This window comes from Perca fluviatilis, chromosome 2 (assembly GCF_010015445.1).
Source record: "Perca fluviatilis chromosome 2, GENO_Pfluv_1.0, whole genome shotgun sequence".
NCBI lineage: Eukaryota > Metazoa > Chordata > Actinopteri > Perciformes > Percidae > Perca > Perca fluviatilis.
Window position 1 is genome coordinate 3,225,426 of NC_053113.1, and position 13,829 is coordinate 3,239,254.

The window sequence follows — 13,829 nt, forward strand, 5'->3', positions numbered from 1 at the left end:
TTTGTATGGCAAAACACTACTTTCTGCAGTACAATACTGTTCAAATAATGCTCACGAGGGTACGGTACCACAATGTGTTCCAACAATACTTTTATACAAACAGAGGGGGTTGTAAGTAATCCAGACAAGTTGGAACACCTGTGGGAATTGGCAGCACCAACTTTCAAAGCTTGATCAACCTCCATTGCTGCAGAACAGCTTTACATTGTTTACCCATTTCTTGTTCCCTGAAAAAGGCCTTTTTGTAAAATACTGAAATTTACATTATTTTTTAATTTTGGGTAAACTTATTTTTTTTTAACCTCAGGCAGTTCACCTTTTACCTTTGTACCATTTCAAGCTATTCATTGGACTTAAACTGCTAAAACTGCAATAAAAAACTAAACAAATTGGGGTGTTCTAAAACTATTGATGGGTAGTGTGTATATATATATATTGTTGGCTAACGTTAATATTTATTTTTATTCAGCCCTGGAAGTTACAATGCTGTCATGGAAATGGCAAAGTAATATATTATGGGATGCACCAGGCGTGCTCGAATGGCTCTGAGTGTGCTGTCATGCTGATTTGAGTATGTTCTAAATGTCTAGCTGACCAATCAGATTGTCTGGTTGGATCTACTTGTATAATCAATCAACAAAACGTCCAGTAATCAAAATCACAGGATAATAAATATAAATGATTTCTGGATCTCAGTCACAGTTCATATTTCATTCTTTAATATAGTGATTTTAAATCAGAATACAATACTTTGGAAACATTCACATTTTTGAAAGTTTTCCAAAGTATTTTTCAAGACAGTTTTTACAAAGATTATTGTTCTTGATCTGACCTGAGAGTCTCCAGTGTGCAGTGTGGACTCTTCAGTCCATGAGAGATCAGCTTCCACCCTGAATCCTGCAGGTTGTTGTTACTCAGGTCCAGCTCTCTCAGACTAGAGGACTGGGAGCTGAGAACTGAAGACAGAGCTTCACAGCTTCTCTTTGACAGGTGACAGCCACTCAGTCTGCAGAGACAATAGGAATGAAACAAGTTATTTATTTTTCTCTCTTGTTCTCTCTCTTTAATTATGAATAAATCCCACTTACAGAGCTTTGTTGGAGGATTTGAACACTGGCAGTAGCATCAGAAGAGCCTCCTCTGAAGCCGAGTATTTCTTCAGGTCAAACACGTCCAGATCTTCTTCTGATGACAGTAAGATGAAGACAAGAGCTGACAACTGAGCAAGAGACAGTTTATATGTTGAGAGGAGTCCTGATATCAGGGCCTCTTGGATCTGCTCAACTAAAGAATGATCATTCAGTTCATTCAGACAGTGGAACAGATTGATGCTTCGCTCTGCAGACAGATTCTCACTGATCTTCTTCTTGATGTAGTCCACTGTTTCCTGATTGGTCACTGAGCTACTTACTGTCTGTTTCATCAGGCCTCCTAGGAGAGTCTGATTGGTCTGCAGTGAAAGACCGAGGAGGAAGCGGAGGAACAAGTCCAGGTGTCCATTTGGACTTCGTAAGGCTTCGTCCACAGCACTCTGGTAGAAACGTGTTGATGTTGATTGTTCTTCTGACAGCAGATTTACTCCAGAGTTGGAAAATGTCAGATGGACATGAAGAGCAGCCAGAAACTCCTGAATACTCAGATGGATGAAGCAGAACACCTTGTCCTGGTACAGTCCACTCTCCTCTTTAAAGATCTCTGTGAACACTCCTGAGTACACTGAGGCTGCTCTGATATCTATGCCAGACTCTGTCAGGTCTGATTCATAGAAGATCAGGGTGCCTTTCTGCAGCTGCTCAAAAGCCAGTTTTCCCAGAGACTCAACAGTCTTCCTGCTCTCTGGACTCCAGTGTGGATCTGTCTCAGCTCCTTGGTCATACTTGATGTTCTTCACTTTGGACTGAACCACCAGGAAGTGGATGTACATCTCAGTCAGGGTCTTGGGCAGCTTTCCTCCCTCTCTGGTCTTCAACACCTCCTCCAGAACTGTAGCAGTGATCCAGCAGAAGACTGGGATGTGACACATGATGTGGAGGCTTCGTGATGTCTTGATGTAGGAAATTATTCTGCTGGCCTTCTCCTCATCTGTAAATCTCTTCCTGAAGTACTCCTCCTTCTGTGGGTCTGTGAACCCTCTGACCTCTGTCACCATGTCAACACACTCAGGAGGGATCTGATTGGCTGCTGCAGGTCGTGTGGTTATCCAGAGGCGAGCAGAGGGAAGTAGTTTCCCCCTGATGAGGTTTGTCAGTAGCACACCCACTGAGGTGGACTCTGTAACATCAGTCAGGATCTCAGTGTTGTGGAAGTCCAGAGGAAGTCGACACTCATCCAGACCGTCAAAGATGAACACAACCTGGAACTCTTCAAACCTACAGATTCCTGCTTCTTTGGTTTCACTAAAGAAGTGATCAACAAGTTCCACCAAGCTGTACTTTTTCTCTTTCAGCATGTTCAGCTCTCTGAAAGTGAATGGAAATATGAACTGGATTTCCTGGTTGGCTTTGTTTTCAGCCCAGTCCAGAGTGAACTTCTGTGTTAAGACTGTTTTCCCGATGCCAGCCACTCCCTTTGTCATCACTGTTCTAATTGGTTTATCTCTTCCAGGTGGGGCTTTAAAGATGTCTTCTTGTCTGATTGTTATTTCTGGTCTGTCTGGTTTCCTAGATGCTGTTTCAATCTGTATGACCTCATGTTCATCATTGACCTCTGCAGTCCCTCCCTCCATGATGTAGATCTCTGTGAACATCTGATTCAGAAGGGTTGGGTTTTCTGATTTAGCAATCCCTTCAAACACACACTGGAGCTTCTTGTTTAGGTGAGATTTGAGTTTCTGCTTACAAACTCCAGAGTGACTTCCTGAATGAACACACAAAAAAGAACATCAGTAAGTGATTTATAAAGAAAAAGGAAAATACTTTGACCCTTCTCTGGAGTTATTAGTAAACGTACCATTAGTCCAGTAAGTTAAATCTTTAGAGAAATTATCTTACTGCTCTGCAGACAGTCAGCCAGCTCCTCCTGCTTCATTGTCCTCAGGAAGTGCAATGTGATCTTCAGAAATGCCTCTCTGCTCCTCCTCTGCTCTTCATCCACATCCTCCCTCTGACTCTCTGAGCATTCTGGGTAATCTGGACTCAGAACCTTCTGAATCTTCTTCAGCTCGTTCTTCACAAAAGTGAAGATGTTTTCCTCCAGCAGCTGGAACAGAATATTACATGAATGAAACTGAAATCATGGAAGCAAACATCAGCTACCTGTTGGACAGCCTGACAACCTACTCATCTGAAAAGTGCAGCATGGAGATGATTGTGAACAGAATAGATGTAAAAGTAGTTGTTGTACATGTACAGACCATAAAGATGGAGCCCAGGTGTGTTTGATGCTGCTGGGCAGACTGACCACTGGGAACCGCTGAGCTCTCCTGGTCCACTCTGTGGAGGAATCAGTAAGAATTAACTCATATCCTGTCTGTCCACACAGAGACAATCAGAAGGTAATTTCCTGTGAGTTAACTTATTGATTACAACATTAAATCAGATGGTTTCCACTGACATTAAAGTGTTGGTGGTACTGCTGACCCCAGTGTGAATCAACAGAAAGAACTAAGAAGTAAACCAGAGCTACAACATGGTTGGCCTAAAGGACTCCTGAAGCAGCAGTCTGGTCTGAGTGAGGAAGACTACTCTCTTTGCCCAGTCAGCTCCCAGATGACGTCATGTTTTGCTGTGTGAAGAAGTGGGTGCCTGGGTGGCCCTAGTGGTAGCGCCATCCTTATATAGAGGCTCAGTTCTCGATGTAGAGGTTGTGTGTTTGATTCTGATTTGCGACACTTTCCTGTATGTCACACCCCCCCTTCCTTTCATGTCTAAGCTGTCACTAATAAAGGCCTAAATACCAAAAAATAAGAGTGATTTTACAGCTCAAACGACTTAATCAGTTCAGTTCAGTTTATTTGTCATTGCTACATCATAAAAACGAAATATTGTTAGAGCAAAAACAAACAGACAGGCATATCATTTTAAGCTGTTCACCCGCTTGTTTTATCTATATATGTCCCCATGAAAATAATTTACCCATGACTTTATACCTAGTTTAATTTAACTCCCCATAAATACCCCTAGAATAACTTTATACCTAAGTTAGCTTCCCATAAATCCCTCTAGAAAAATCCCATAAAGTGCTATGTCCATTAAAGTGCATGGTGCAATCGATAAATCATTGTAATTTTTTGCAGCAACGCAATGTCCAGGTCACAGGTATTGATGATGTATGGGCAGAGACATTATGTCACAAAGGGATGTCCGATGGGGAATGGGGGGGTAGTATGTCCATTAAGCAACCTGACAGCATGGGGGTAAAGATTGTTGGCTAGCCTGCTGGTTTTGGCCCTGATGGACCTATATCTTCTCCTCGAAGGTGTTATGACTGTGGTCATATTGGTGTATGGTCTGCTGTGTGTGTGTGTGCTGTGGGTGCCCTGTGTTTTTCTCTTTTGTTCTAATTATTTATGCAAATGAAGGTGTGCCATAGCCATCCGTGGATTGGAGGAGGAGTTCAGGCCCGTCCCTGTGATTGGCTACAGCTGGGGAAACAACCCGTTTATAAGGAGCCAAGATGGCGGCGTCTGGTGGGCAGCAGGCACTTCCTCATCCTCCTACTCTCCCAACCGGCCACTCTTTTTGTGCCCTTTGGTTTAGATTGGATATTGATTTTCGTTTGTTTAGTAAGGGTGGACCTCCAGTGGTGTTGAGCTTGTTTTCTCATGTTTTTGTTAGTTAGGGAGGTAAGTCTTTTTGTCTTTTGTTTTGCCCATTTGTTTGTTAGGTTAGTTGCTTATCTCTCAGTTAGGATTGTTTTTGTTTGTTACTTTTATGGTAGGCCACCCTGAAGCTTTGTACATTTATGTTACATATATACCTTATTTTATGTAAAATAAATTCCTTTGTTTATCTGATCCCTGAATTGTCTGTGGCTACTTGGGAGACGGGGAAGATGGGGCCTTTTTATGTTGCGTCCTAGGCCCCCCTAGACTGGGACGCCCCCATTTATGTTACGCCCCAGTCTAGGGGTGCCTAGGGCCTTAACATAAAAGGCCCCATCTTCCCCGTCTCCCAAGTAGCATATTCCGTGATTAGATTAACAAGAAGTATTTATTTTACATAGAAAAATATATGTATGTAACAAATGTATAAAGCTTCAGGGTAACTAGTAAAAATAACAAAACAAAATCCTAACTGAGAGATAAGCAACTAACCTAACAAATGGAGCAAAAAAACAAAAAAGACACATTCCTAACAAAAAAACATGAGCAAAAAGCTCAACACCACTGAAGCCCACCCCTAAACAAACGAAAATCAATATCCAATCTAAACCAAAGAGCACAAAAGAGTGGCGATTGAGATGGGAGGAAGTGCCTGCTGCCCACCAGACGCCATCTTCTCCTTATACGCGGTTGTTCCCAATGTAGGGCCTGAACTCCTCCCAATCCACGGATGGCTATGCAACCTTCATTTCATATATAATTAGAACAAAAAACACAGAACACAGCTACCTACACTGAGCTCATATACGATCCTATTACCACAAGAATTAAACCCACCCCTAAAAAGGTTTAATTCCAAGACGTCTGGGGAACATCTAGACAAAACGTCTGCTATCGCATTCGCTGTACCCTATTTGAGGCGAATCTGCAAATTCAGATCCAGCAGGAGGACAAACTATCAGTTAAAAACAACACTCTGGGTGATCCAGGCACTAGAGAGCTTGGGACACTAAAAGAACTTGGGAACACAGGAGAGCTCAGGGACACTAAAAAACTCAGGGACACGAGAGAGTTCAGGGGCACTAAAGAACTCGGGGACAAGAGAGAGTTCAGGGGCACTAAAGAACTCGGGGACACAAGAGAGTTCAGGGGCACTAAAGAACTCGGGGAAACGAAAGCCCTGACGCGCAGATGCATGACCTGCACCTCTGTCTTTTTGTTTTGTTGTTTTGTTTGTTATTTTTGGTGGTGGTCACCCTGAAGCTTTGTACATTTATGTTACATATATACCTTATTTTATGTAAAATAAATTCCTTTGTTTATCTGATCCCTGAATTGTCTGTGGCTACTTGGGAGACGGGGAAGATGGGGCCTTTTTCTGTTGCATCCTAGGCACCCCTAGACTGGGGCGTAACAAAGGCAGCAGTTGAAAGAGGTGATGGGCTGGATGTAAATGGTCCTGGAGGATGTTCTTCACTCGTTTCATACAGCGCGAGGTGTACACAGTTGGAATGTCTGGGAGGACGACCCCAATGATCTTTCCTGCGGCTCTCACCACTCTGTGTAGGGCCTCCTTCTCTGCGCTTGTGCAGGCAGCAAACCATACCAGTAACCCGTAGGTCAACACACTCAATCTATTGTATGACGGAAATGATGACTATATGAAATACTTCTAAAATACTATTTCTATGAATCTCATTATATAGTACTGATAACTTACTTTCTGTCAGATGGATGTCTTTGTTTAAAACTAATAAAAAAATCGTAAGACTGGTCGCTCTTGAAGGACACACAGCTGGGTTCAGGAGACTCTGGTCTCTGCTGCTGGATCCTGAAACAAACAGATAAATGTGCATATCATATATGTTTTTTATACAATATGTTTAATCCTTTAACACAGACAACAATATATATAATAATATTATACACTCAGTTCCCTAGTTCACTCAGAGCTGTGGAGATCTGCCAATGAGAGACTAATAAATAAAAAAAGGAGACATAAAAGCAGGAATGTCTTTAGTAATAGTACAGTGTAGTAATATGCTACATACTAGTGAATATGGGGACGTTTTATGAAACTAATAATAAGGTTATTGTATACCAGTGGCCACCTTTTCTAGGTACCAGCGGGGAATCGAGAGCCGGGTTGATTTTAATACCATGTGAAAAGGGCCATAGATATCCCAGAGTTCACCTGGATGACATGCTACAGTGGGCTGGAAACACAGAAACTCTCTACAAGAAGTCCACACATGCTGGGACAGTTACCGCATTACCACAATACCGCAGTCATGTGCCACTACAGCTGCGATGACATCATCACCGCATATTTTGTATTTATTTTTGTACTTTTTGCTTGTGGAAGTTACAGGAGTACAGATATCATGTGATATGAAATATAATTAAAGCAATAATCATTGTGTAGTTATCCTCATCAACTCTCTTTTATCCTACATTCAAGAGTTTATGGAGGAAAAAAAAACTTAAGTCGCTCGGCACTTCAGCTTTTCACATGACGATGGACAGTCCATTGAGCTGAGGTGGACGTGGACACATTAACATTAATGCTGCAGTGTTTAACATTGCACATTAGCCTAGCTGCTAGCGTAGTTTCCTTCTGCTTATAGCTTAATCCTGACAAAACCACAGGATGCATGCATGTTTTGTAGCCTTACAGTGGCACTCATACACTACTCTCCGTTACCGCTCACTCTACGCAATATTGATTGATCCAGCTTAACATAATGTGGTACGTTGACAAGTAACATTAGTGTTAGCTTATGGGAAACATTATAAGATAACAACATCATTCAGGAAGTACAATTGTTTTGATCAAAGTAAAGGTGCCGTTAAACAGCACTGGGCTAACCCATGATTACGTTCACCAGCTAACGTTAGCTAGCTGTATAGCTAGATAGAAGACAAATCTAATGCTAATGTAGCCAGCTATGCCACCCTGTTTTTTCTGCCTCACTCCCCGCCGCTAAGGGACTAGTTGAGTCGGGGTGAGAGCAGACAAGAGCCCCGGGGGACATGCCACATTCACAGTTAGCCAGTAGCCAGCCACTCTTATAAACTTACAGCAATCTGAACCCAGCCAGCACAAACTCCAGCACCGGTTGATAACGATGCTAACGGCGGTAACAGACAGTTGTATGTTCCATCAGGGAAACAGACCATATCACCCCAGATGTCCGAGTCTGGCTGGCCGTGGTGTTGTGCTGAAATTCTACCCCCTTTAGCGGTCTTCTTTACAGTTACGTTTCACTCACAAATAGTGACTGTCCGGTGGACAAAAGGTGAAGATGGTGATAGTCCAAAAGCAACACCCAATGTAGCTAGGCATAATATCGGCCGAGCCGTGGCCCCAAAGATACTCGGCGGCCAGCCCCAGCCACGAAGTAGCTAAGTCTCACAGGGGCATAGAGTATCATTACAACAAGCCCTTTTCCCGAGTGCTGAAAACATCCAAAAAGTGACACTGAGGTGAAATATATTGTGATATTGTTAGCTGCTGGCTAATTGCTAATCGCTAACTGGTCAACTAGCTAACTAACGTTAGCTACCAATACAAATCGAATCAAAAAAAATTAATTATGTGGGGCAAACTGCAGCTATTTTATCAGAATGACATGAATAGACGTTGCTAAACGTAACAATGATAAAACTGTAATGCATAAACCTATCAGTGAACAGATCTATTTTAATTGGCAATTGTATTAAACTACAAATCCCGTAATGCCACTACACAACGTCATCAAAAGTCTTTGTTTACACCCATTGCTTTGATTGAGAGACCACTAGCCATGGTCAGAAAAAATCCATACCACCCCAATCCTACTTAACAGTAGTCTGATGACTTTAGACTCAACTTCACAAAATCAAAGAATTAACAACAATGACTTGTTATTTTACTTGGACTTGGTATCCTTCCAAAGCCCAAAGATTAATTATGATCTTATAAATTCTTTTGCAAAGAATCAACTCTTCATGTTCCTGAAAACAGATGGACTTTCAGTCATTGTACGAAAGGTGTTTGGCAGTTCAGAGCTGGCTGGTGGTTCTGGTCCTGGTATCACTGGGCATCAGATCGAAACCATATTATGTGGCATCACTGAACCTCAATTATAAAGCTCTAAGAGAGTCTGATAATAAAAAAAGTTCACTTTTAAAATCTTACCTTTCATCAAAAGTTTGCCCATCTTTAAAGTGAATAGGAAGACATATAGACCGGTCACTCATGGACACACAGCTGGGTTCAGGTTCAGGTTTCTGCTGCTGCATCCTGATTAAAAAGAAGACAGTGGATGAGTAACTATTCACCAAAATGTAATCTGGTGAAAGATGCTGTCTCATCTCAGTTGATAATCAGTCGTTGGCTCTTTTCTGACTAATAAAGTTAGTAGTTGAATATTCATATACATATATATTCAGTGTGAATCATGATGGTCGAGTGATGTGAGTGTTGAGCTCTAACATGGAGAAGAGTCCATCATCATCTCACCTCTGAGCTTTGGTCTGGCTGTCATGGTCCCCACACAGAGTGGTTTTAGAGGGAGGGGCTCCTTCCTCTCTGTCCTCACAATGACTCATAGCAGAGTCCACACCTGCTGGGAGAGAACTTATGCCTGCAACATTTGCTTAAGTTTTCAAAGTATCTTAACTCTCATGGCTTCCCTCACCATCTTGAAATCTTGTGTGGTGTAGCCACCCGCAGAGTTACGCTGCCATCTTCCTCATTCTCACTCTCTCACGCACACCTCTGCATGTTCAAACAAACACACACAAACACACACACACACACACACACACACACACACACAGAGGGGACATTTTACACCACTCTGTAATTTTATGCAGTACAGAATGATCTCATGGTAATTCTGTAATGCAGTAAGTAAAAAAAACTCACTGTCAAAGTACAACTGGGTATTGGATCAAATGTAGCACGGCCAAGTTGATCAAAGCTGTACGACCAGTTTTGACACTCCCTGTTTTTCACTGATGTGAACATCCTGCTGTTGTTTTTACCTGAGAACTACCAACAGTAATACATGCTAATCATTTCCAAACCACTCTCCTTTAACTCAGAACGTTTTCACACCTGTAGTTCGTTTGCTTTGGTCCAAATCAGTTGGTGCGTTAGTAAATTTGGAGCGATTTGCCCTCAGTCGGTTTGTTTGGTTTGTTTTCACACCTGGAAAAATCCAAGCGTACCAAAATGCTATGCCGCCGTCTGTCTCCAATTTTAGCGGCGGCTGGTTTGACCACGGAGATACGAGTGACAGACAGCGAGATTGACCGCAGTTTATTTCTGTGATAGAAACACTGCAAGCTGCTACAGTTTGCTGCTCTGCTGTGTCGCAGATTGCTAAACACACTACAGACATCAGCTCAGACTGGAGGAGTACATATAGTTGGTGCGGTTCGAGTACGAATCACGTTCTCACCACAAACAAACTGCTCCAGAGTTGGATTTAAATCATACAGAGACCACCTCTTCAAGCAGGTCTCGGTGCACTTGTTTGGTCCGCTTTTGGTGCGCACCCGAGTGCGAATGCTTTGTTCTCACCTGCCCTGACGAACCGCACCAGCGGTACAAACGAACTCTTGTGCGATTTAACCAAACTAAAAGCTGTCGGTGTGAAAACGCCCTTAGATGGACGCTCATTTGAATCATAGTCTATCTATAAAAATCCGAAGAACAACCCAGAAAGAACCATTTCTTCTGTACAGTCAATCAGATTGAATCAAAGTGATTCTGTTCGTCAACCATTTCCAGATTCCTCTGGTCAGATTCTCACCTGCTGAAGTCTCTTCAGGTCACTTTACAGACACTTTCCTCCTTCATGTGTCGAGGAAACACTGGGAGAGAACAAGCTGCTCATTGGCCCTCGGCAGTCCTGGTGTAGATGTGCATTTGATCTGAAGACGCCGTCACAGTTCATAACTTCAGAGTTAGAGAGCTGTCACAACCAGTCCAACCTGTTCACAAACCCAGTCAGTGTCAGAGAAGTCCCCCATCAGATGATGGAGTTCTACTATCTGTCCACTAGATGGAGCTAACTGACCATCTAATGAGATAAAGATCAGCAACTTGTACAGCAGCAGGTATCTCTCCAAGTGGCATACTTTGATACTTTAAGTACATTTAGCTGTTAATATTTACTACCTTAATGCTTTTTTTACACTGCTTGTTTTTGTCTGACATTTACCTTTACATGTACCGCTCTCTCACTCTTGGGTGAGAAGAAAATCTCCAAATTAAAACAATAAAAGCAGCTTTCTCTTGACTGCAGTGGATTGTGGGATATGTTTCATTATATTCAAGTTGGAAGGAAATAAAAGGGGGATGCATGCGATTGCCCCCCTTTCTGGTCTACTGGTCTAAAATGTACCCCTCCCCCTCCTCAAAATGATTAATGATGCTTCACCAATGGACCATACCTAAAATAGAAGTATTGGTAGCACTGCATATTACGGTTCGGTAATAAGATGGTAATAGTGGGGTAACAGTGAGATAATAAAGAGGTAATATATAGGTAATAACATGTAATTACCAAAGTAATAACGTGGTAATACATCACAGTAATAAGATGTAATACTGGGGTAATAAGGTGATAAGGTAACAGATGTAATAACAATTACCAATGTAATAAGTAAGAAAGGGTTTGACAATAACCATATGTATATCTAGGTAATGGTAATATATTTATATTTATATTATAATAACATGGTAATAATGGGGTAATATATGCTGATGTTTTCACAGTATTATAGGGTACTATCAGCGTAATACCTTCCAAATTAGATAAAACTTCTTGGAATTTAAAATTGGTAATTACCATATTATAATGCTGATATGTATCCACCCTTTATGTTCCAAACATTTCCCTTTTGTTTCAAGGTAATACTTTGTTAATTTATGTTAATGATGTTTAATCTTGTGACTTCTTACCTGGAAACGCTTCTGGTAGTTTCTGTGTAACAACCATGAATCAGTACCGTAAAATGCAAAACTGCCTGTTTCTATTGTATTACATGGAAATATTAGAATAACAGAGGTGTAGATATTACCTGGAAACACTTCTAGTAGTTTCTGTGTAACAACTATGAATCAGTACCGTAAAATGCAAAACTGCCTGTTTCTATTGTATTACATGGAAATATTAGAATAACAGAGGTGTAGATATTACCTGGAAACGCTTCTAGTACTTTCTGTGTAACAACCATGAATCAGTACCGTAAAATGCAAAACTGCCTGTTTCTATTGTATTACATGGTAATATTAGAATAACAGAGGTGTAGATATTACCTGGAAACGCTTCTGGTAGTTTCTGTGTAACAACCATGAATCAGTACCATAAAATGCAAAACTGCCTGTTTCTATTGTATTACATGGTAATATTAGAATGACAGAGGTGTAGAGATTACCTGGAAACGCTTCTGGTAGTTTCTGTGTAACAACCATGAATCAGTACCGTAAAATGCAAAACTGCCTGTTTCTATTGTATTACATGGTAATATTAGAATAACAGAGGTGTAGAGATTACCTGGAAACGCTTCTGGTAGTCTCTGTGTAACAACCATGAATCAGTACCGTAAAATGCAAAACTGCCTGTTTCTATTGTATTACATGGTAATATTAGAATAACAGAGGTGTGGAGATTACCTGGAAACGCTTCTGGTAGTTTCTGTGTAACAACCATGAATCAGTACCGTAAAATGCAAAACAGACTTTTTCTATTGTATTACATGGTAATATTAGAATAACAGAGGTGTAGATATTACCTGGAAACGCTTCTGGTAGTTTCTGTGTAACAACCATGAATCAGTACCGTAAAATGCAAAACTGACATTTTCTATTGTATTACATGGTAATATTAGAATTTTTTTTTTTTTTTTTTTTTTTTTTTTTTTTTTTTTTTTTTTTTTTTTTTTAAAAAAAAAGTGTTTTACATTTTTTTCTTTTTTTTTTTTTTTTTTTTTTTTTTTTTTTTTTTTTTTTTTTTTTTTTTTTTTTTTTTTTTTTTTTTTTTTTTTTTTTTCCCCTTGTCCATTTTCCCCAGCAGCTAACCACCATCCACCATCAAGCTCTGCAGAGACTGGGATTGTCGGTAACTGAGTTTATTTAGAAAGGGTGAAACTGGGAAATGAAACACCATGACCAGTTGTACGTATAGATGAGTCACAAACATTATACAATCATAAATGTAAAAACAATATAACTACACAACACTGTAATGCAGCAGTATATACAGTAGCTAACATGTAACCTGAAATAAAGGAAATACGTAATGTATTGTTATACAGTGTACATAGATTAACTTATATTGTTTATCTAAATAAACTAAAATACACTTACATGTAGCACAACCCAAGATAACAGTGGCAAACTAGCTTAATGAAGCGTACTGATAGTCTAATATGAGCTATCAATCATCATCAAAAATATACATATTGCACATCAAACTTTCTGACAATAATTAACAAAGATATTAGAACAGTATGTCAGCATCTGTTTCACATACCGAGAATGCTACCAAAGGCATGGAACGTCGAAGATTGAAGCGGATTGTATGGAGAGATAACACATGAGGCTGTCCTGCTCACATTCAACTTCCTGATTGAAGTCCCATGGTGCAAATGTCCTACAGTTCTTAAAGGAACACACACACACATGTGGAACAAACTACTGCCAGCAATGGGAGAAGAAAAACATGTAAGTGAACTAATGTCCTGATGGGGACAGAACAAAATGAAATAGAAACAGGTAATTATTTTGCAGCACAGATTCATGGTTGTTACACAAAAACTATCAGACATGTTTCCAGGTAAGAAGTCACAAGATTAAATATATCGTTTGTAAGGTATTACCTTGAAACAAAAGAGAAATATTTGGAACATAAAGGTTGGATAAAATTCAGCATAATAATATTATATAACTATTTTAAATTCATATATATGTATATATATATATATATATATATGTATATATATATATATATATATATATATATATATATATTCAAATATTTTAAATTAATACTGTGAAAACAACATATAT

At 40.2% G+C, this 13,829-nt stretch overlaps 2 protein-coding genes across 2 annotated transcripts in view; both read right to left on the minus strand.

Moving 5' to 3' along the window:
- LOC120570817 (NACHT, LRR and PYD domains-containing protein 3-like) overlaps window positions 1–3,399 on the minus strand; it is a 172,096-nt gene extending 168,697 nt beyond the window's left edge. The window contains 4 exon segments of the mRNA XM_039819385.1: window positions 833–1,006; window positions 1,089–2,856; window positions 2,991–3,198; window positions 3,353–3,399. Of these exon segments, the coding sequence (XP_039675319.1) occupies window positions 833–1,006; window positions 1,089–2,856; window positions 2,991–3,198; window positions 3,353–3,355 (2,153 nt within the window). The 5' untranslated portion in view covers window positions 3,356–3,399.
- LOC120571282 overlaps window positions 1–13,367 on the minus strand; it is a 175,363-nt gene extending 161,996 nt beyond the window's left edge. The window contains exons 1-2 of the mRNA XM_039820150.1: window positions 13,294–13,367; window positions 10,567–10,747 (exon numbers count right to left, since the gene is read on the minus strand). The gene's annotated coding sequence lies outside the window, so the exon portion shown is untranslated. The remainder of the gene's footprint in view (window positions 1–10,566; window positions 10,748–13,293) is intronic.
- Between the last annotated feature and the right edge of the window lie 462 nt (window positions 13,368–13,829).